General features: G+C 33.1%; 1 protein-coding gene across 2 annotated transcripts; it reads right to left on the bottom strand.

Annotated features, from left to right (window-relative positions):
• Positions 1 to 3,956: 3,956 nt before the first annotated feature.
• Positions 3,957 to 18,171, bottom strand: LOC113401771 (biotin--protein ligase). Of its 2 annotated transcripts, XM_064218030.1 has the most exons (15): positions 17,569 to 18,171; positions 17,164 to 17,423; positions 16,816 to 16,969; positions 14,252 to 15,104; positions 13,626 to 13,821; positions 12,905 to 13,029; positions 12,243 to 12,269; positions 11,352 to 11,484; positions 10,092 to 10,268; positions 7,644 to 7,829; positions 7,136 to 7,321; positions 6,717 to 6,823; positions 5,743 to 5,843; positions 4,995 to 5,211; positions 3,957 to 4,493 (listed from the first exon to the last, which is right to left on the bottom strand). In XM_064218030.1, the coding sequence occupies exons 1-15, from the start codon at positions 17,702 to 17,704 to the stop codon at positions 4,319 to 4,321; spliced, it is 3,033 nt and encodes a 1,010-aa protein (XP_064074100.1). In that variant the 5' UTR covers positions 17,705 to 18,171; the 3' UTR covers positions 3,957 to 4,318. The 2 variants fall into 2 exon arrangements, with proteins under 2 accessions (XP_064074100.1, XP_026497579.2); XM_026641794.2 differs by lacking the exon at positions 12,243 to 12,269 and having other exon boundaries at positions 3,958 to 4,493.
• Positions 18,172 to 22,082: the final 3,911 nt, after the last annotated feature.

Genomic DNA, 22,082 nt, shown 5'->3' with positions numbered 1-22,082 from the left:
TAGATATTTTATTTAAGGCAACTTATTATGTCCTAAAATATTAGTTCATATCCTTCAACATTATTAAAGTTAGAAAAAAAACAACATTTCTTGACCAGAAATAAATTTATTATAGAACATGCGCTTATAAAGTGGATTTTAACAAGAAATACAACGTTTTAGACTCCATCAATATCAACAAAGAACACATGACAACAGCGAAATTTTATTAGTAAAGTTTAAAACACTGTAAACACACTGTAGAGAACAACGGTTGAATACAACTTAAAGTATAGAACAATATGATTCTTAATATTAAGAGTCGTTACATCGACATGTCGCCATTATAGTACCACTTTCATGTATCACCGCAAATACCGCACTATAATTTGAGCACAAGTAGGCACGAGCGACTGTAATAGGATTCAAAGTAAACAAACCAAGAGATAAATATTCAATACGATTTGGTAATAGCTTTGCTATATTATTTACGATAAATAGTTCTTGAGTATTAAATATTTATTTATGATACAACATATACCTAATAAAAACTCATTGTTTCAACAATCCAATACATTCAGATTATTTGGATGTCGACCAATTACGTCGTGTCATTCAAAGTCAAAGTGGTTTATTATCTTTATTCTTGTCAGTGGAACCGACTAGACTCAAGTATGCTTGTAAGTTTTTCAACTTTACGGTAATATAAAAAGTGGCAAATCTCTCTTGTCAAAGACATTGGTCAAGAGAGCAGCAGCAGCGTTGGTAGCAGAGTTCGCTGCCGCAGCACTATACATATATAAGTTTTGTTTGCCTTCTAATACCAAAAACAATAAATGCTTTTTCAAAAGAGTTGGTCTAATGACTTTATTTTAATTATACTCTACTGCATAGAACGTATAAAATAATTGAATATTTTTATTTTATATTTATAATTCTTCTTTTTAATGTGGACGATATAAAAAAACTTAAATAATAAAATCTTATTTCTCAATTTGACACAAAAGATCGAAATTTTAACATATCTGTGCATTTTTTTTCTGTTCCTACATAGACTAAAATAACTGCAACGACGACATGAAGTTTTACATTTTAACACGTGAATATTCTGAAAATTTATTTGAAAAACGTGTCAAACAGAAATATTAGTAATAAAGGACACTTGGTTGTTGATAAAGTAACGGCTCTTAAAAATAGAGAATGGCATTTTCAAACTTTCAATAAGATCAACAATCTTTTAAAAGATTAAATAGATTCAACCACACCGAGACTAAGAATTATGTTTTAAAATACGAAATTACCAATGAATTCACAACCACATAATGTGGTACTAATTACATTTTAGGCACATTTTACCCTAACACAATTTTTCAAAATAGTTAAAATAAACAACAATTATATAATATTATTATTCGTATTTGTAGGTACATTATATATTTACAACATTACAACAGTGCAATTAATTGTGAAATTTCAGATATTTAATCAGAAAAATTGACGTATTTACTGTTTGGTAAAAATGTGGTTGAACTGTCATAAATCAACACAAAGTACGTTTAATAAAAATACAATTAAATTAAAAAATGTTGCGTTGATGTTTGCACAAATACGTCATGTCATAATTTGATTAACATAAATATAAATTATATTTTAAATATACATAACAACTGTTTTGTAAACTACCAAATCTGGTAAATTTTATTAGAGAAATCTACAGTCAGTAACAACATTCAATAACCTTATTTCAGACTTAAGTGTTACAAGTAAAAATAAAAAATACTAATTGTCAACGTCTTGTGTAAATTTTTATACTGAATTCTATAAAGGCTTTTTTTTTACATTTTCTTTTTTTATATTTTCAAAGCGTTTAAATATTTTAAAGATATATTTTCAAATAATGTTTATCTATATTATTAAGAAATAATTTTAAAACATTTACTATTAAATTACTACATATAAAATTATTATCACCAAAAATACTATCACAATTTCTATACCGAACTAAGCAATCTATAATAATAAAAAATATAAACCTGGCATTACGTTTTATTTCTATAGTAAAATTATTAAAATATTATTACAAGTAAACACTAGTGAAAACCAATTTAACTATCTTCATAAGAGAAAATGTATTTATAAATTTTCATTCATTTTAATTATATGGACACAAATTTTTCTCCAGTATGAAATATTATATTAAATTTCTTCAAATAAATATAGAGGCACCAATGGGGTAATGTATTTTTAACATTATTCTTTGGTTATTACAATAATGATCAGATTTTATAACAATCTTGCGGAAAAAGAAACTCGTTGACTTAAAGTATATCAGTTCCGTTTAGATAAAATTCAAATTCACCAAAATAACAAATCACATTCAGATGCTCATTCAATCACTTGCAACTTGGATAACCTATTAACTTTAGAAATATTCATTTCATAGGAATATTAACAAAATAACAACGTGCAAAAGATGTTCTACTAAGGAATATTTGTCTATGTTTTCAAAGTCAACTGGGTACAATATGGAAGCAGCATAACTGAGGTAGACGCTTATACTAGTGGCAACATTGTCTATTTAAACTTTAACAAGCATTAACATTTAATCTTCGCGGGAATAGGGTAATTGTACTACTTACACTTCGAATACATTTGCGAATACTAATGAGATTCTCACTTATACGAGATCTTATAATTGACAATTATGAAATCAAATCTTATTCCTCTTTTCGAACGTGACTCATTGTTATCCCGTATTTGGATAACATTTTAAAATCTTTTAAGATATCTGATAAACTATTAATGATAAAGGCAAAAAAAAGAAATAATATCACTACTGAACTAAATAAAATAATGACAATTTCATTTTTACGTATTATGTTGACAAAAAGAGGCAACTCAGTAAGCTGAGTCGATATCACCGGCTTACAGCTGGTCCCTCTATACATACCTTTTTTTACCTTTCCTTTTTGATAAGGCAAAGGTATTGCAACATACATCAATGTGTATTGTGATTTATATGTTATTATTTAAAACTAATTTTTATCTTATCTAACACAGACCGCATTCTTTTAAGTTTTAATATAATTCAGTTCATGTTCGAAAAGAGGAAAATAAATAGATTGTTTGAATCAAATTTGTACAAAGAATAATAAACAAACCATAAATTATAACAAAATTACTCAAAAAACAAAAAAAAACGGATTTAAAACGTGGTTTGTTTAAACTTTGTGAAAATTGATTCAAAGCAATATATTCCCATATTATATCAACTACATTAGCGTACAATACTTACCGAAATCCGATATAGGAGCGCTGGCAGTGATACGGCTGTCCGATACTACATGATATGACGCCTAAAATCGCTTGCTACACAACTATCTACCTTAACCCGACTAAATACGAAACATTTTAGTTTGGTATTGGTTAAATCCACAATATCGTTACAAGAACTTTTTTTTTTAGTTGCAAAATTTGCATTACGATATAATATTCGTTTAAATTGGAACAATAATTTAAATATATTTTAATGTTGTATTTCATGTCTACTAATTGTTTAACATATGTAATTGTATTTTTTTTTGTATAATTTTAGAATCGTATCGTGAGCTTCATCCGTACGTTATGACCTATGTAACAATTGGATCAATTTATGCCAAAATGGGCATAATCATATTATTTATGGCGCCTACTTTTTCTTGGCTTCTAAATAATGTCTTAAGACTTACCGAGTTCTTAATATGTAAGCGTGTATTATAGCTTTAGGTAGTGGAAACTGGAATTATAATTTAAACCAAGATCTTTCTTAGTCGACTTCGAAAAATTGAATTATTTCTGAGAGTATACTCGATTATTATGAATCTTTCGCTTGGTTCGTTTGGAGGTTCTAAGGTGTAAATTTACCATTCTTACATATAGGGTAATAGACGATAGTGTTTACAGATTGATAGTCGGCATTTAAAAAAACTATACTATTTCGATAATTATCGCTACATTTTGGCATAAGTGTATTCTAATGTTTTCCAAATATTTCCAACAACCGACCGACAGACAATGGAATTCAAACACACCTTGCATATTTCCATAAGATATTCTACAGATACAAACTCGGCTTTGTAAAGAATACAAAACCGTTTTTTAATTTACCCACTTATGATATCCGTGGTATTGCCAACAGAAAAATCTTACCTCCTGTTGGAGATAAGAGTATTATACTTAATGATCTCATAATCCCGAATTGTTACCTAAATAAGTTTATTTTATGCTTAATTTTTCCTTAAACGTAGACTTTACTACTTATGAAACCCATAACAAATCCATTTATTATGTATAAATTAATTTAAAACTTTGGTGCAATTAGTCCACTCATGATGTCGAAAGTATTGCCATCCGGTGCCACTCTGATCTCCCCGGTGGAGGTTTTTACTAACAACCACCCAGCGGAATCCAAGCCGCTTATAGTACCCTCGACTGGACTGCTTCCATCGGAGCTCTTCACTTTTATTTCTTCCCCACTGTTAAATAAAAATTAATTATATCTAAATAAATATAAGTAATAATTAATATATTAACAATAACATGATACATGTTTTTATTTGTTACGTCACATTAAGATAAACTATATTTTAATTAAGAATTCCATATATTCATTCGCTATTTCACTACAAGATGGTTTCATTACTTTCAGGTTTCCTTCCTCCATTTCTGTTTATTACTAAACAAGATATTAATCATGACCACAGATACATCACATAAAGGCTCAATACTGCTTGCGCGGATTAAAAAAGTCTTAAATTAATCTTGAGTTCAGATCCAAGTGTTTTATTACGTCATTACGTCTACATTTAGATATGTTACCAGGCGCAATTTTAGTGCAACGTGTATACGTAACATTTAAAAAACGACAGTGACACAAACAAGTTTAACTTCACTGCCATACACACACACAAGTTTATGGGACTAAGTTACACGTACATAAATTTATTATTATTACACGAATATCAAATTATACTTACTCGTGTAACCAATACTGATAGTACATTTCAAAGAAAGCTTCGGTGCCATTTTCTTGGTCCAATGTTTCCAATACCGTCTCTAGTTGTGAGCAGTATCGAGCAAGGAATTTCTCTATCGATATCGGCGCTAGTGTTGTCCCGTTTGTCTTGTTGTACTCCGATATAATATCGTTCACGCAAGTTGTTGGAACACTGTTCGATATGTTTACACCAGTGCCTGGAAATAAAGGTTTGATTTAGTTTAATTGATTATTAAAAATATAATCTAACCTAAAATCTTAATGATGCTGAAATTATAATAAATGCCATTATGATTCTAACTGTATTTATGGTTTTTGAATTTTCCAAGTGACCTACTGGTCGCTCATTGATCTAATTTCGATCCCAAATAATCGAAGCAGTCATAAAAGAGTTCATACATTTTTTCGAACTGGTATTGGATTACATCTCATTTTCGGGACGGGTCTATGGTAAGTGGTCACCACCGCCCATAGACATTGGTGCAAAAATATTACCCATACCTTTCATCGCCAATGCCTCACCAACCTCGAGAACTAAGATGTTATGTCCCTTGTGGCTGTACTTAAACTGGTTTAAACCGGAGCAACAACAATAATAAATATTCCTGTTTGGCGGTAGAATTACTGTTGAGCGGGTGGTACCTACTGGTACCTACTGGTACTAGACGGGCTTGCACAAAGCCTTACCACCTAGTGAATTTATATAAAATTTATTTAAATATACATACCTATCTCAATAATAACATCTTCACCGATACAATTTGCTGTTGTGATGGTACCACCGATCTTTACATCACGTCCGTAGTATATATCGTTAGGCCATTTAATTCTAAAAACGAAAATGTTCAAATCTTAATACGATGCAGTAAATTATTTATAAATTTAGAGTGTGTTAAATTTGCGAACGTGCATAAGGTTTTTTGTTTTGATTCTGATCGCTTAGTTTGAATTTGACTATATGTAAAACATATCACTTCTTTATACTTTAGAATATAACATATAGAATCTTATCATTGGATATGTAATTTGTCGGAAAACCGTACTATTTAGGGTTTTACTCTTAGGCAGTAGGGTACACTATATTCCGACAATTTCTACTGTCCGACATTGACCTGCAAAACGTTTATCGGATAACCGGGGGTCCATTGTAGTACTTATTGAGAAGGCTGAGAATAAGCTAGGGCAATCTATTTTTCAATTTAAGATTGTTTTTTGAAGCATGTCACTTTGTTCCCTTCTTTGTTCTAGAATCTGAAGTGTCGTTCTATGATGGTTTTCGTATCTTTTAAATGTTCTAAAATTTTTGTACGCTAGGTATTTATGAAACTGCCTCTGTATTGTCACAAGTCTTTCGGCGTGTATTATGTATCGGGGTGACTAGATATTGCAAGCGTATTTTAGAATGCTATGTACTATATTGCCCTGTGGCCATTCACAGAACTAATTACTCTTTTGATGAAACCAACTAACATTTGCTACAAATACGACGTGGTCATCAAATGTTTGTATTGATATGGATAACCAGGTCTCTTATGGTATCTTTATGTGTATGGGAGCTCCAATTATTTTGCACTCAAATTCGATTGAGTTTAGCTTAGTTAAAATTATATGATAGATAAAATTATTGTAGGGGGAAGTATAATGAGTGTCTGATTCTATTTCACTATTGTGTGCACTAGGTGTGTCCGTGTGTGTGTGAGACCTGATGTCCAGCCGCTCGTATCCGGCGAGCGTGCGCAGCGCGCGCACGGCCGCCAGCGCCGCGCCGTGCTGCGTGAGCGGCAGCGTGTCCGACACCTGCCGGTACACCTGACGACCACCGACGGACCATTGTTTTTATCTACTCTCATTCATTGCATATATACGGTCACATATCTGCTATTTTAGGTCTAGGTAGAAGAACATTCGGCGAGACGTAATGTTAATTTTATTAGTATCGTAGACACAATTTTTGAAATTGTTATTATACAGTGTTAAAATGTATAGATATTCGAGAAATAAAAAAAAAATATTAAATTTAGAATGTATTATAAGTATGCAACAAATTAGATCAATCGTTCTAGACGTCGCCCTTGCTCTGCAGAGAATTGAGAGAAAAGAGAGAGGGAAGGACGCGGTCACCTGCAGCGAGACGGCGGCCTGGCCGGGCGGCGTGATCCAGCGGTTGCCGGCGCGGCCGCGCGCGCGCGTCTGGCGCCGGGCGAGCGCGCCCGCGCCGTGCGCCCGCGCCGCGCGCGCCCACGCCGCCGTCGACGACACCACGTCCGCGTACAGCAGGGCGCGCCCCACGTGCCGCGACGTCAGGTTCTGAGACGCGCCGCGACCGGTAACACCACGCTTTCAGTACTATTTGCGAGTGGGCCAGTGTAACCACAGGCACGAGGGACATAATGGCAGGCCAAGGTCGGTGGCGCATTGGAGATGAAGACATTATTAAAATTCTTACGGCGTCAATGTCTATGGGCGGTGGTGACCACTTACCATCAGGTGGCCCGTTTTCCAGTCTTCTAGCTATTTCATTAAAAAAAAAAATTGATATACAATCGAAATGATAAATTCAATCGTTCCTTACTAAAAAAATAATGTTCAAAGAAATATTTAAGTAATTAATAACAAAATAAAAACTTACGTCAAAGTATTCAACGGTTGAGAAATTTTCGGGACATTCGTACATGTGAACGGGGAGGAAGGTTTCGGAGGGGGGTTGTATGGGCGTCTCGTCTCTCATGCACCACTGTAACGTCAAGTCGTCGAGTTTCTGAATACGCTTGCCATCTACCACCGGACACCAACTCTCCACTAGCGACATTTTTTGCTAAAAAATACGTATTTAATCAACTTAGTATTCCAAACGAAATTACAATTGCATTTTTCTAGTGTTGAAATTTGAAGAAATTGACACAAACCCATTTCTATTTGAAAAATGTTTACCAAGACGTAATTAGTCAATGTATAATGTTTATTAAATAAGATAAAATATATTTAAGCATATTTATAATAACAGAAAAGCCAAGTTCTTCAGAAATTTGACTAAAAATTTTTGATATAAAAGTTTTTTTTTTTTTTTTTCATTTTAAACAATAGATTTAGAATTTAAAAGACCACGGTTTAAGACATACATGCCACAGACTATTAAATAGAGAATGACATTATAAAAGATAATTGTTTTAATTTTCGACTTTTTCTAGCAATTTTTTTAAAGCAACACGCAAAGCTTTACTAAAATGAAATCATTTTTAATAGCGGTTTTCGTTATAATATAATAAATAGCAATAATTTAATTTATGTTAATATTTTATTTAGTTGCAAACTTACTTCGGTTTTCACATGTGAAGAAAAAAAAAACAAATATATAAATCAGTGCTGTAAATAGTTTTGATTTAGATAACATGCTAGGTGCTCTAAGCTTTGATTTTCAACAAAGCATATGCACACGCAAACTGAGATTTTAGGAATATTTAAAACAAAAAAATATATATTTAAAGCTAATCAAGTTTCGTTTGGCTTATTTTTTTTTAAATCTCATTATTAACGCCCTAAATAAAACTACTAAAGTTAAGTAATTAATCAAAACACTGAGTCGTCGAGCAAAGGAGCTCAACGTCACAATTAAACGGTTTTATGTTATCAAGTAACATGTACTAGTTAAAGTTTTTGGAGTGAAACCTCATTGGGCGAGTTGGTACGTTTACCGAGTTCCTTTTTCTATTTATAAATAAATAATATAATATTCATAAAATCTCCTTAAAGCAAGCGATACAAGTAGCGAGCTGTCGCTCACCGGGCATCACACCGTCACGTGGCCCGGCCCGCCCGACCGCGCCGCCCATCCGCCCTAACAAACACCACCGTTATGTACCCACTTCGCTATCTGTGCATGGTCTATGATCTATTGTCTATGATAATGATACTTCCATTTTTGAATTATGGTTATATATGACTGTTATGCGGTGAATATGAACGACGTATTTACGTGAAAGATGGCTTTTATATTATTATTTCAGTGAGGGTGATTTCCGACAAGTAATGGTGCATGGTTTAGTATTAGAGGTGGCTTATCTTTGGTTTGCAAATGTATATGTGTGACTGAGTGTTAGCAACTGTACGATAATCTTAAGTCAACATTAGGACCGAGTGATTAGAACACGTGAATCTTAACTAATGATCAAGATCCACTGAATTTCAATGTACCTAATTACTTTGTGTTTATAAAAAATCATCTCGTGTGCGGCGGTAAATGAAAACATCGTGAGGAAATCTGCATGTGTCTAATACCAATGAAATTCTGCAAACCTTCCCAAAAGGAGAGGAGCTCTTAGAACAACAGTGAGAAGTTTACAGGCCGTTACTTTACTTCTTATTTTTTTTAAGTCAACATAAAATTGACAACTTATGCTTAAATGTCAAAATGGCTAAAAACCCCACTGTTACTTTCCTGACAGAATGATTGCCGTTGAAGTTGCTAACACATCATGTATGTTCCTTGTTTAAAGATTCGAATTTCAAAAATTATTTAAAGTTACTATCGCTACTAGTGTAATCCAATAGCTCGTTTACATTCAGCTCATAGCTACTCTTTTCATAGACAATACTCCAGGAACGTGTTGTCTATGCTTTTGCGTTTATATTGTATTTATTTTAAATTTTGTTGAAATTTTGCTGAATGTAAACGCGTTATAGTGTATGTATGATACGAAGTCGCGATGACAAAAAATTCTGAAATATATTTGAATTTTCATACATAATAATAATATAATGAAAAAACATACCAAATGACGGCGTTTCTAAAAGCTCGTAAATCATATTATATTAATGTAAGACTTTTATATTACACTTCTAACGTATGCACATAACAACTAACGATTCTTTACTCATTTCAATTTGTCATTTATAATCTAATACACATTAACAACGACTATACAGTCATGTGATAAATAAAATGTTTCGAACTTATATCATTAGTCATCATGTTTATGTGATACTAAATTATAAATGCCAAACAACAGCAATTGCTACTGTGACAAAACAAAGATGGCGATGAGAATGATATCATTTATTAATATAAAAACTCTCTTACCACGTGGTTTCCTAGGAAATAGCCTTTTGTATATTCCACTTGGGCTAGGTCTCGGGTGTCTTTGACGTGAAGGCCTAGAATGTCGCCTAGGATCTTGTGCAGGATTTCTAATCTAGCTTCGTTACTCTTGATACCCTCTTCGCCCAAATAGTCGCTTGGATCTGCTTCTAGGTGTATCTAAAACAGTCATAAGCTACGTTCTATACAATTTTTAGGGTTTCGTACCTTAGAAACAGTAAAACGGAACCCTAATGTTAAGACTTCGCTATCGTTCCGTCCGTCACCAGACTGTATCTCAAAAAGCGTGATAGTTAGTTGATATTTGCACAGATGATGTATTTTTATTACTGCTATAACAACAACAGAATAAGATTAATATTTTTGGGGGCTCCATACAACAGACATGCTTTTTGCCGTTTTTATAGATAATGTTACGGCACCCTTCATGCGCGAATTCGACTCGTACTTTGTCGGGTTTTATTTTTTCATAAAATATCTATAACGAACTATCTGTTTAGATATGGCTGCCATAACCTTCCGCTACAGCAACGGGATGTAAAATCACAAACTAATAAAAACATGTAAAAATAGTATTGAAAAATAATCAAAAATACAGTATCTAGGGATGAATCAGAGCTACCAATAAAGCTTGCAAAAGTAGTAAATGGAATGGCGTGGTCATTCTATAAGATCGATGACCGTAAAGTATAGTTTTAGTTATTGTGTGGATCCCACGGATCAGCAGACGGCGCGGAGCCTTCATGCTATGTGGATCGAAAACCTGAAGAGGTGGACGTGGAACACGGAGCTTTGACGCTTTAGAAGTTAATTATGTCCAACAGTGTAATATCTTAAATATATATGTCGATTACGAATAATTAATAATTCTGTTTATTGTATCTGTGGGGTGTGAACGCTGTGACGTAATGAGTTACGTGATCGGAATCGTTTGAAGGGACAACTGACACATTTTGAATTATTTTGAGTCGGAAGCCACATTTTATTATAAAGTGCGATACAGGTCGGGCCTTCCAAACGGGACCGTTGGTTCACGCAACTCGGATAATTATAATATATCTACTTTATAATTTGTGATAACGTACATAAAATACAAGAATTGTCATACTGTATCGTTGTGGTTAACTGCCTGAGACCTACGCCTTGAACCCTGTCCCAGAAGCTCCTACCGATGACGGGCGGGCCGCTGATCTATCGCAGTCGCCGTCGTATAGATAAATATTACAAAATATCCGAAGTTACCTGTGAGAATATCGCGACGCCACTATTAGTAAGATCCGTAGCCTGGAGCAAGGATGGAGTACGCCATGTTTCCTCTGACGCTAACACTTGGATGTCGAGTTCGTGGCCCGGGTGGCCCGTATACTTCGATGGCCTGCATTAGCATTTCGTTATTTGAACAAGAATCCAGATTTGATTAAAAGGAATAATATTTTATTTCTAAAAAAGGATTCAATCGCAAGACACTGTTATCGAGTCCTTGTTGTATCATTATTTTTTAGTAAAAAAGCATTTTTGTTATAAAATCGATCACAATATTCTAATATGTCTCTACGCATGCTTCATTGGATACTTATTCGTAACATTACAAATCCAAACTACTTCTAGTTTTTGTTTCTTTCGAATTTTTAACTGAAAAGTCAACTGACAATGTTAACAGAAATATCGACGGAGATTTATATCGAAACGAAATATCAATAAAAATGCATAGTACGATTTTTTTTATAACATAACAAGCAATTAGCAGTTCAAGAAACCAATAACATTTTTACACGACTGCCCAAAAAAAGAGTGTAATGTTTTCAAGATTTATGTATGTATGCGTGTGAGGTGCGAGTTTATTCCACCGTAACTTTTAAATGCCTGAACAAATTCGGATGTATGGGTATCGTTAGAATCCTTATAATATATCGAGTGACTTTGGCTATAAATTAATTAATTCAAGGCAGTCGTGTTTTTCATTCTTCTTAATACTAATTATTTAAAATATCGTAAAAACATACATAAAACAAAAGAGGCACAACATCAGTTCACTACACATCAATAGCAAGTACGAGTAAACACGTACGGTAGCGGTATTTACATACGAAGCTGTGAATATCTATATACGTATAATAAAAGCGTATTGCATACCAACATATATTAGCGTCCTGACTCGCTCTGGAAAACCATATAAAGCACTTATTTCACAATTACGACTGTGTTATTTGGGTCAATTTAATTTTCGATTTATATACGCCTATAAACTTTTAAAGTTTAAACGCGTAACTAGGTTTTTAGTTAGGGTCATGAGTTCGACTCCTGATTTTGATGTTTGGATAAATTTAAAGCCATCACAAAGGTTCGCTCGTTCCATCTTCGAACACAACTTGTATCAAATCTACCGATCAAGGGTCAATAAAAATATTATGTAAGATTTTTTGTTTGTCCACGACAAAGCGCGTGGTTTATGAAATCATATTTCCATCTATCTTAATCTTGCTCATAAATAAAGCATTAGGTAATTATTTAAGCACATTTAAGTTAGAGTTAAACATTGAATTAGCTTCAGACCTCAGATCATAGAAACAATCCTATGAGCTGAGCTTTCAATACATATATTCAATAAGATGATAACAACATTGTATTCCTTAATTTAAATTTAAAATATTTCGTTGATACCAATTCAGTATTTTGTACTGTGGAAATCATCTTAAAGAAAAAATTGAAAAAAAAAAACACTTTTAAAGCTACCATCGATAAGTCAAACACAGATAAAATATTCAAAGTTGTAAGATAAATGCAAAGATCCTTACTGTCTATCGCTCTCAGTCGAAAATTGTTTCTTAGCGGGCGAAGCTTGGTAGCAGAATATATGGTGCTTCATCTTGACCGACTTCCACTTATCATATGAGAACTGAACTACTTCATTTTCTCTGATCTGCAATAAAGATTTGTCTAAATCGTAAATAATACGAAGATACGACTTTGTAAATACGTAATAACTAAATACTATTTTGTAGCATTCTTTGGACATTTGGCATATTTTCAAATTTTTCTAAGTCCTTTTATTTTTGCATGAAAACGCCTGGTACAATTTTTAGGTAATGAAAAACTTATTAAAGGCAATTTTTCTCTATCCCCTAAGCTAACATGTTGAGGTTTTCTCAAGATGTATATATGTATTCTTATCATAATCTGGATTTTTTTTCGTTTCAGAATTTTCGCAAAGATCGAAAGATGGAAAGTATTCGGGATATCAAAGCATCACTGCCTTAAAAAAGGTTAGGAATCACAACAAACTAGATTCATCGGTGTCGCTTAGAAGATGCTTCGGTAAACTGGAACTGAACAGCACATATTAAGCCTCGATCAAGATCATCAATCTCGCACAGTAAAAAGGAATGCGTTTTGGAAAGTGTGTGAGATCCTTTGTCTAGTCTGAACATATCAGGTCACTTAAAGTTTTTTAAATAAATTTATTTCTCGAGAAAGTATTGGAGAAATATATGGAATCGTGCGTGTGGAGCGGCCTACCTCAGCGGTCTTGTAGTGCGGCAGCACGGTGTGCAGCAGGTCGGAGCAGAGCGCGAGCAGGCGGCCGCCGTCCAGCAGGTGCGCCAGCAGCAGCGGCGCGGCGCGGCCGGCGCAGCCCGCCACCGCCACCAGCGCCGCGCGCCCGCGCCACGCGCCGCCGCACAGCGCCTCGCGCGACACGCTGTACACCGTGTATCTGCGACGTCAGACTGACTGATCAACTTATCTGTACCAATATTATAAATGCGCCAGTAACTATGTCTGTCTGTCTGTTTGTCTGTTGCTCTTTGAAGCAAGCTTTAACTCCAATGCTACTTTTTTAATATAGTTTGTAATAATTTACGAACTATATAGTAAAATGTAATCGTTGAAAAGAAAACACAGACAACATTGAAGGAAAACGTATTTAACATCAAAATTTAGTATTAAAATATATTGGTGGCATAAGAGACCAAGGCAATGAAATTGTCGATTCAAGAATAAACGTCAAAAGTACTAAGTGGAGAGGTGGCTTAGACTATATTGTCAGTCTTGTATAATTGCTGAGCCGTAAGACTATTGAAGTGTGAGTGCACCTGCGCTTTAATATTAATATTACAATATAATTAACGGAGCAATAAACTTACCTATCGCAATCTAAAACTTTCTTCAGAGACGCTTCTAGATTGTCTCTAGCCACTATACTATCCGAATAAATTAAAACGTTCGGTGATTTAGTATTCACTAATGGACGGGAACTTTTCGTGGACTTTGGCGTCATTTGAGACGGTGAGCTCTTTGGAGTCTCTTCTCGTATATAAGTTGTCGTCTCCATTTGACTCTGAGGCCGCTTCGGTGCAGTCGTACTTATTACTCGTTTATGAGTTGTTATAGATTTGATTTGACTCGATATGTTGAGCAATGACGATGAAAGCTGACTGGTTCCCTTCTTCAAATCTAATTTCAAACTAGACTTCTTTGGTGTTATGTTATGTTGTATTTCAACGGTGACATTTTCTACAACTACTTCTTCAGGCGCTAAATTTTTCTTCTCTGGTGACTTCCCTAAAATCTTTTCAGGGGATGCACCGAGTTTTTTCTCAGGTGATTTATGTGGTTTTTCTATGAATTTCTCTGATATGGTATTTGGTGATTTTTCAGGTACTTTGACTTCGGGTTTAAGAAGCGTTTTAGAAGTCTCAGGTTCTTTAATGTCTTCGTCTGACAGAGATTTCGTGGTTATTGTACTAACATCAGTCAAAGTAACATTTCGTCTTCCGACTGTTGTATCATAAACTTTGTCACTCCCTCCGTTCATTTCCACGATACTCCTTCTATCAGATTTGATGTCGACGACTTTGGATAATTTACGTAAAAGAGCTGCGTGGATGGGCCACTGAAATTCTTCCCTGGATTGTTTTAGACTGTGTTGAATTTCACTTCGAAGACCTCTCATCGATAAATCAGTAGCTTTGTTTGGCTCGCCAGATATTTGAACAGCTGGAAAATGCTTTTCATATAAATCGGAAATTAATTTTTGTATTAATTGCATAGTATAAGTATTATTATTTCAATTAAAAAATAATAAATATATATGTGCGAGCAAAGTCATGTACGACGATCATTCAAATAAAGAAAAGTTATTTCGTATTAATTTATTTATGAAATAGCTGGCAGACGGACCAATGGGCCACCTAATGGTCAGTGGTTACCGCAGACCATAAATAATGGTTACCATAGACTTCGGCGTCGTAAGACATTTTAACATTTTCTTACATCTTCATTATGCCACTAACCTAGAGAACTGAGTTGTTATGACCCTTGTGTCTGTAGTTTACACTGGCTCACACACTCTACAAACAGGAATACAACAACACAAATTATTGCTGCTTGGTGGTGTTACATATGATGATAGGACGGTTCATACCCTATAAGATTCCACCAAGTAAAATACACCTATCATAGCAAAGCTACATAATAAGTGTCCTTGGACATCGTGTTAACTATTAAGGAAACATTCAGAGCAAAATACATTTGAGCAAATTAAGGAAACTACTATGATATTCTGCATTTCCTGTTATATGATTAAATAAAAATCTTTCTTTAGACATACATATACATTTTTAATTATTTTACAATTTAAACACAAGTATATGCTGCTTCTGGCATGAAAGTAATTCAACTTTGGAGTTGTCAAAGTAATTCCAATACATTTGTGTACATGCCTTTAGCTCAGTTTACATAGGAGTTAATGTTTATTTATATTGTGTGAATGCATATATTACATACATTTCACTAAACAAAACTATCTTATTGATCTAGATAGTTATAAAGGATGCAGATCTTAAGGTCCTAGATTGAAATAATGGGTCAGGCCAATAAAAAGTTATAAAATTTTATCTCCTAGTTTGGGATGAGTAGACAGTGCTAACCCTGTGCTCCGGAAAGCACATTAAGCCAGGTCTTGTGCATGCATGTTTTCCAGTCAAGTTTAAGACAACCTCCGTGGTCGAGTAGTGTGTACACCGGTTTTCATGGGTACGCCACTCCGAGGTCTCGGGTTCGAGTCCCGGCCGAGTCGATGTAGAAAAAGTTCATTAGTTTTCTATGTTGTCTTGGGTCTGGGTGTTTGTGGTACCGTCGTTACTTCTGATTTTCCATAACACAAGTGCTTTAGCTACTTACATTGGGGTCAGAGTAATGTATGTGATGTTGTCCAATATTTATTTATATTTATATTTATTAATAGTAGTCCCATTGCATTATGTAAGTGAACACAATAGAGTGAACACCTTTGATTGTATATACATATTTTTAGTCTTTGTTGAAATAACTGCCACAGCCTAAATCAATGAAGAGTATTATCAATCATCATATGGACAAATTATGAGTTGGCTCTTAGTTGAATTTTATTTTAATTTAAAATAGGTAGGCATACTGCCTTATGTGACACCTTATGGTGAGGGTTCCCCGCACAGGGTTCATTCGCCCTTCAAATCATAACATATAAATTCTCAGTATTGCTGTGTGGTGGTGGAGGTGGAGTTACCAACAGAAACAGGCTTGCACAAAGACCTTCCACTGTATAAATATACAAGTCCCTTCATTTTAAGTATGTTATGGAATTCTGTATTTTGATTAAGTCAATGAACTTCTTGTGTAAATATAGTTTGTAACAAAAATAAACTAAACAATAAATAGTCATACATACTTTGTATCCTAACAACTGGTAATTTGTGATCAATTATGAATTCTCCTCCAACAAAATGAAAACCAACCATGCTGAGATTTTCCATGTTAGTTTTTAAAACTATTGCCAAATGGGAACCAGCTTTCCAAGCAATCGGCTTTCCCATAGTTTCCAACTAAAACAAAAATAGTTTATTACACTTTTTTATGAGACTTGGCATAAGATTCAATTGCATAGATTACATAAGAGGATTATTTTGAATAAAATATTTTTTTTTTTTTTATTATGTGAATTACAAATGACATTTCATGAATAACATTTCCTGATAGGAAGATTTTATTCCAGTAAAAGTATATAAAATGATCTTACACGAATTATGTCATGATATGAGCTATCTTCATGTGGGTCCATTTCACACTCAAATAGTAATTCAAGATCTAATTCAGATGCCGGTGTAACATCCTCTGAACCTAAAGGCAGCCCCCCCGCACAAGAAACCCAGTCATTGATTTCTATACACTGAGTTGGTTTCATGCTACATATCCTTGAAGCATTGGTGTAGTCTAGTAGATCACATAAATATGCGTTTTTGGGATTTGTACATAGTTTTGAACTAAGAGTAGGCGTTTCTGAAATATTTAGTAGGATTTATATCAAACATATTATAGGAAATATATAAACAAACTTAATGTAATAAAATTTTGTTCATGACAGTGTCAAGTATCTATCATACGTATTTTGTATTACTAAATAAATTTGTTTGATATTACGTACCTGCTGCATTTTCAGGCACTTTACAAAATGCAACACTCGTGTTACCGTTTAGAAATTCTAAAAGTCGAGCTCGAAATGAACGGATACGCCAAGTTTTAATAAAAGTCATTGCAATGTAAATTGGTGTAAAAAGCATGCTTATTGATTTTTAATCAAAGGCACCACCTCTAAGCGAATCACAAAACCATGTCACTCAGTTTGATCAATACAATATTGGACTAAATTCAAAAATCCGTAAGAATTTCATTATCGATTCTAAAGTCCATCTTTTATGCAGATATAATCCAATAATGATTATATAAAAAATAAAATAGAATCACCAAAAGGTACTTAATCCAATAGGCATTTAGATTTAAACTTTAAAAAACTTAGAAGTCTTTCATTTACAGTGATAAAAAATTAAGACAATTTTGAAATTCTGTTCCTAATTTCGCATTTTCCAAATGCTCTAGATTTTACACACTAAATGTCATTTATGACTTTTTACACAAAACTATCAAAGTCAATTGTAGATTGCCAGTATAAAAAACCGAATTACATAATGACCTTATCCATGATCGAATTTGCTGATTTAGTTATAATGTTATCATCGTCGTTTAGCGTGAAACATACAACTAGCAGAAAAATTGATAAAAACATATGAACAATTTATTGCAATAAATTATAATAGCTACGACAAAATAACTGTTTAAGTAACTAGATGATTGCCGATGACGATGATACAGAGCCGTATGTCTACTATCACTAACGCTGCCTGGGTCAAATCTGACTTTTATTTTAATATGATGTTATAAAAAAAGTTCCTGTAGTTCCTGTAGTTAATTCCAAGGGAATGGAATTAGGGACCTAACAAATATCTACTATAGTAGCGGCACGCTATGATGGCCGTTTTGACGTTTGCCCGCTCATGAAGTTTCGTATTTAATAAATAATTACATCAAAGGAGCAAATTGTTGTTCTTTATTGTCAACAGTGACGTGCAGTTAGTCATAAAATTTATCGAATGTGATTTCTAAACTACAAATATTAGGGTACCGCGAAGATAACTTTTTTATTTATTTTTTTGCGTAAACGTGTACGTCACACTCTCACACTCGACCTCGTAGTCGGTGTTATATTTGTGTTGACAGTAAATATTTTATCTATTTTATAAATTATTTAAATTATTTTATTTTATTTATATATGTTTATTGTAGAAAATGATAATAGAAATAATATTAGTATTCAGAACAGGCAACAGAACGTTTTTATAATTCATTCTAATTCAAATTTTTGATTTAAATTGATTTCGTTCGAATATATTACTTAAACTTATTTTATATTTTTTTTATTAAACCTTTTTAATCAGATACTACTTGCAACAAAAACTTGAATTAAATTACTTGCAAAAAACAAAGATTTGAATATATTATATCGATAATAAATTTACATTTCACATCACTTTTTTAATGTGTCAAAACGGCCATCGTATCTTGCCGCTACAATAATATTACATAACGATATTTTGTACTTTTTCTTATGGTTAAAAATATAATTCTACTTTTGTATACATATAAACAAATAAAAAATTAAAATATTTAATATTTTTTAAATGTATAGATCTATATATATTCGAATATTTTTTTATAATAATATTTAAGTCAATTGATGAAATTTATAAATAATTAAATTGAATGACGATGAAAACTACAAGTATACATATATAACTAACTACTTCAAGAAATTGATATTGCGGACTCGGGGAGGATAATATTAACATATCGATAAAATTCGTGAATTTTAATTTTAACATACATATAATATAAATAACACTTTTTAATTAACACAATATCCACGATATCCGCGGTGGAACTTAACCCAGACTTGCATAAGACCTTAGCTTGGTATAATAGTTCGTTGATTGTACTTAGCTGTTGGCGTATTGACGATATAAGACATGATTAATATTTCTTAGAACGGTTATGGGTAAAGAAAAGTAAATACATCCCTTTCTGATGTGTGGTGACCTTTTTAAATGTCTAATAATTATACACACATTATACGTACTACAACAGACTATAAACTAACAGATAAATTTTCCTTCAATATTTTGCGTACGAGAATCATTTAATGCTTCGTTAGATAAATCTCCTCAATTCCTTATAATCAACAAAAAACCTCCAAGACCCATCTGATGTTTGGCTTATGAACTGCTTGATTCTTCTGATACTCCTAATAAGCAGTATCATAAGAATCAATATTTATTAATCGATACATTATAAAGAATATTTATAGATAAATAATATTTAAGGTCTTAGCAAATCTTTACCTGGTTGGATTTTTATGTAAATTAACATTCTTGGCTAAATAAAGACATTTAATGTGATAACTATATCCATATCGCATTAAACTTTAACTTTTTATTTTAAATACATAATAATCTTCTTTTATACTTTCAAAACAACTTGGTGCAAGAGCTTTTTGGAAACTCCTCTCGATAGGTACCACGCATGGTTTTATAGGTATACCATATAATATTTGTTATGTTTCAATTTGAAGGGTGAGTGAACCAGTTAGGATATAACTTCTAAGCTCTCAAAGTTGGTGGCGGAATGGCGATGGCTACGGTATCCTATATATTTAAATGATAAATGCAGAACTGAGTTTTCATATCTTTAGTACTTAACCGATCATTCTGAATGTTGTCATGGGTATAGAAAAGGACAAAAGATACCTAATACTTGTACCTTCCCTCGCACACACGCTGTTCAGTTACATATCCTATGCAAAATTTATAATTGTTGGCGATGGATCTGTTTTGTTCAATTTCGTTAAAAATAAAAAGCGAAGCCACCTTTGTCATCGCGTAGTATTCTATATTCTTGGCAACTGTCGCTGGTTTCCTTTAGGGAGATAGATCCCATCGCTGACATTAAAAAATAATTGTATCGTGGTACTTATTTGTTCGTGTCGAGATGCAATCATCTCCAAGGAAGTACTTTAACCACCTGTGGCCTTGTTCGATTTAGCTATAGAGAAAAATATTTCGCCAACCAAAATTCAACCTCCACTTTACCCGATCCCTAGCTCCTTAATTCTCACTTACCTTGTATAATGAACTTCTCTGTAAAGTTCCTTGATTCTATATCCAGATTTTAAATATTTATTGATTTAGAATTTAGAATGCAATAAGTATTACTGATGGCCATTACCTACATCTTAGGCATATTACTATCCTGTGACTCTGTGCAATTTGATTGTAAAAGAAAGAGGTGATATGGTTAATAAACATTCGTAGATCCCTTAATCATTATACAATTTTATCCATATATAATCAAATAGACAAAAGACATTGGGTTGCAATTATTTTCCTTAAATTATCATTTCGTTTTATTATTTATCTCTCGGAACACTTACATAAAAAATGTTTAGACATGGTACATGGACATTAATAAACGTATTAATAGCATTCGCGACTTACAAAGCGGTCATAAGGTCTTGATAAGGTTTCCGATATAAGGTCAAAAACTATTCGGACACGTCGTTCGTTGGTTGAACATAGTAGGTGATTATAAAAGTACGAAATGAATTAAAATCCATTGTGAATGATGAAATGTTTACAAGTGGTACTTTAAAAAAATCAACTAACACGCTTAATAAATTACAAATACTTAATATACTGATTGTGTTATGCGTTTGGATGAGACAAAAAGGGAAAAGGTTAAGAAGGATTCGTCTCGTACCTTGATGTTGATATTCTCTAGCTTCCTTCTTGTTTCGGGAAAATCCTTCTTGAAGTTTATTTTTTAATAGCTTTGAGCAAGCACATTAGTTAAGAAATTGGGACAGTTTTATAGCGTTATGATTATTTTTTTTTTTTATTTATGTTAACGGGAGCGGTCTAATCAACGCGTTGCGGTTGTTAACAGAGTGCACTTTTTTAGTTATTATATAATTCAAATATAAAGCGGCTCTGGTCTTGAAACTTCGTTTGTTAAATTGCTTGTTTCTGACAAATATCGGAGGCGTATTTTTAATACTCACAAAGACGGAATCCGTTCTAGTTTGAGTATCAATTGAAGGAGTTAATTATCTACACAAAAAAAAATTGGGCGTCACTTATTAAATACAACAATATAATACGTATCTATAAATGAATAAAAATAAAAACAAATACTCGATTGTTACAAAGCTTTATCTAATATAAAATGAAAAGAGGTAACATTTTTGAAAATAAATAATAAATTTGTGTGCGAGGTGCTGAACCAGTCTTATAATGTCCCTTTGTCATGCAAATTACCCAGGACAAAGTTCCTTTGAGTGGAGACCCCTGCACGGTAGAATAGTAGACACTTTCTTTACATTTACGTCAACATAATATTCGGGGTGGATATAATATATTTTTAAAGAGCCGTACTGACCCTGTGACATATCTTAGGCAAAGAATTTGAGTTTCATACACTTCATCGCATATTTTCATGTGCTAAGGTTTCCAAAATTTCCAAAGTGATGTCGTAATTAAACATATTTTTTGC

Source organism: Vanessa tameamea, chromosome 20, assembly GCF_037043105.1.
Source record: "Vanessa tameamea isolate UH-Manoa-2023 chromosome 20, ilVanTame1 primary haplotype, whole genome shotgun sequence".
Lineage (NCBI taxonomy): Eukaryota > Metazoa > Arthropoda > Insecta > Lepidoptera > Nymphalidae > Vanessa > Vanessa tameamea.
This window is presented reverse-complemented; position numbering and strand designations above follow the sequence as displayed.

Coding starts and splice junctions, on each gene's coding strand:
- LOC113401771 (XM_064218030.1), bottom strand. CDS start 17,704: ATGCTTTTTACACCAATTTACATTGCAATGACTTTTATTAAAACTTGG. Junction 7,830..10,091: donor ATTTCCTAGGAAACCACGTG/GTAAGAGAGTTT, acceptor CGTATTTTTTAG/CAAAAAATGTCGCTAGTGGA. Junction 5,212..5,742: donor AGATGTTATTATTGAGATAG/GTATGTATATTT, acceptor CTTTATTTCCAG/GCACTGGTGTAAACATATCG.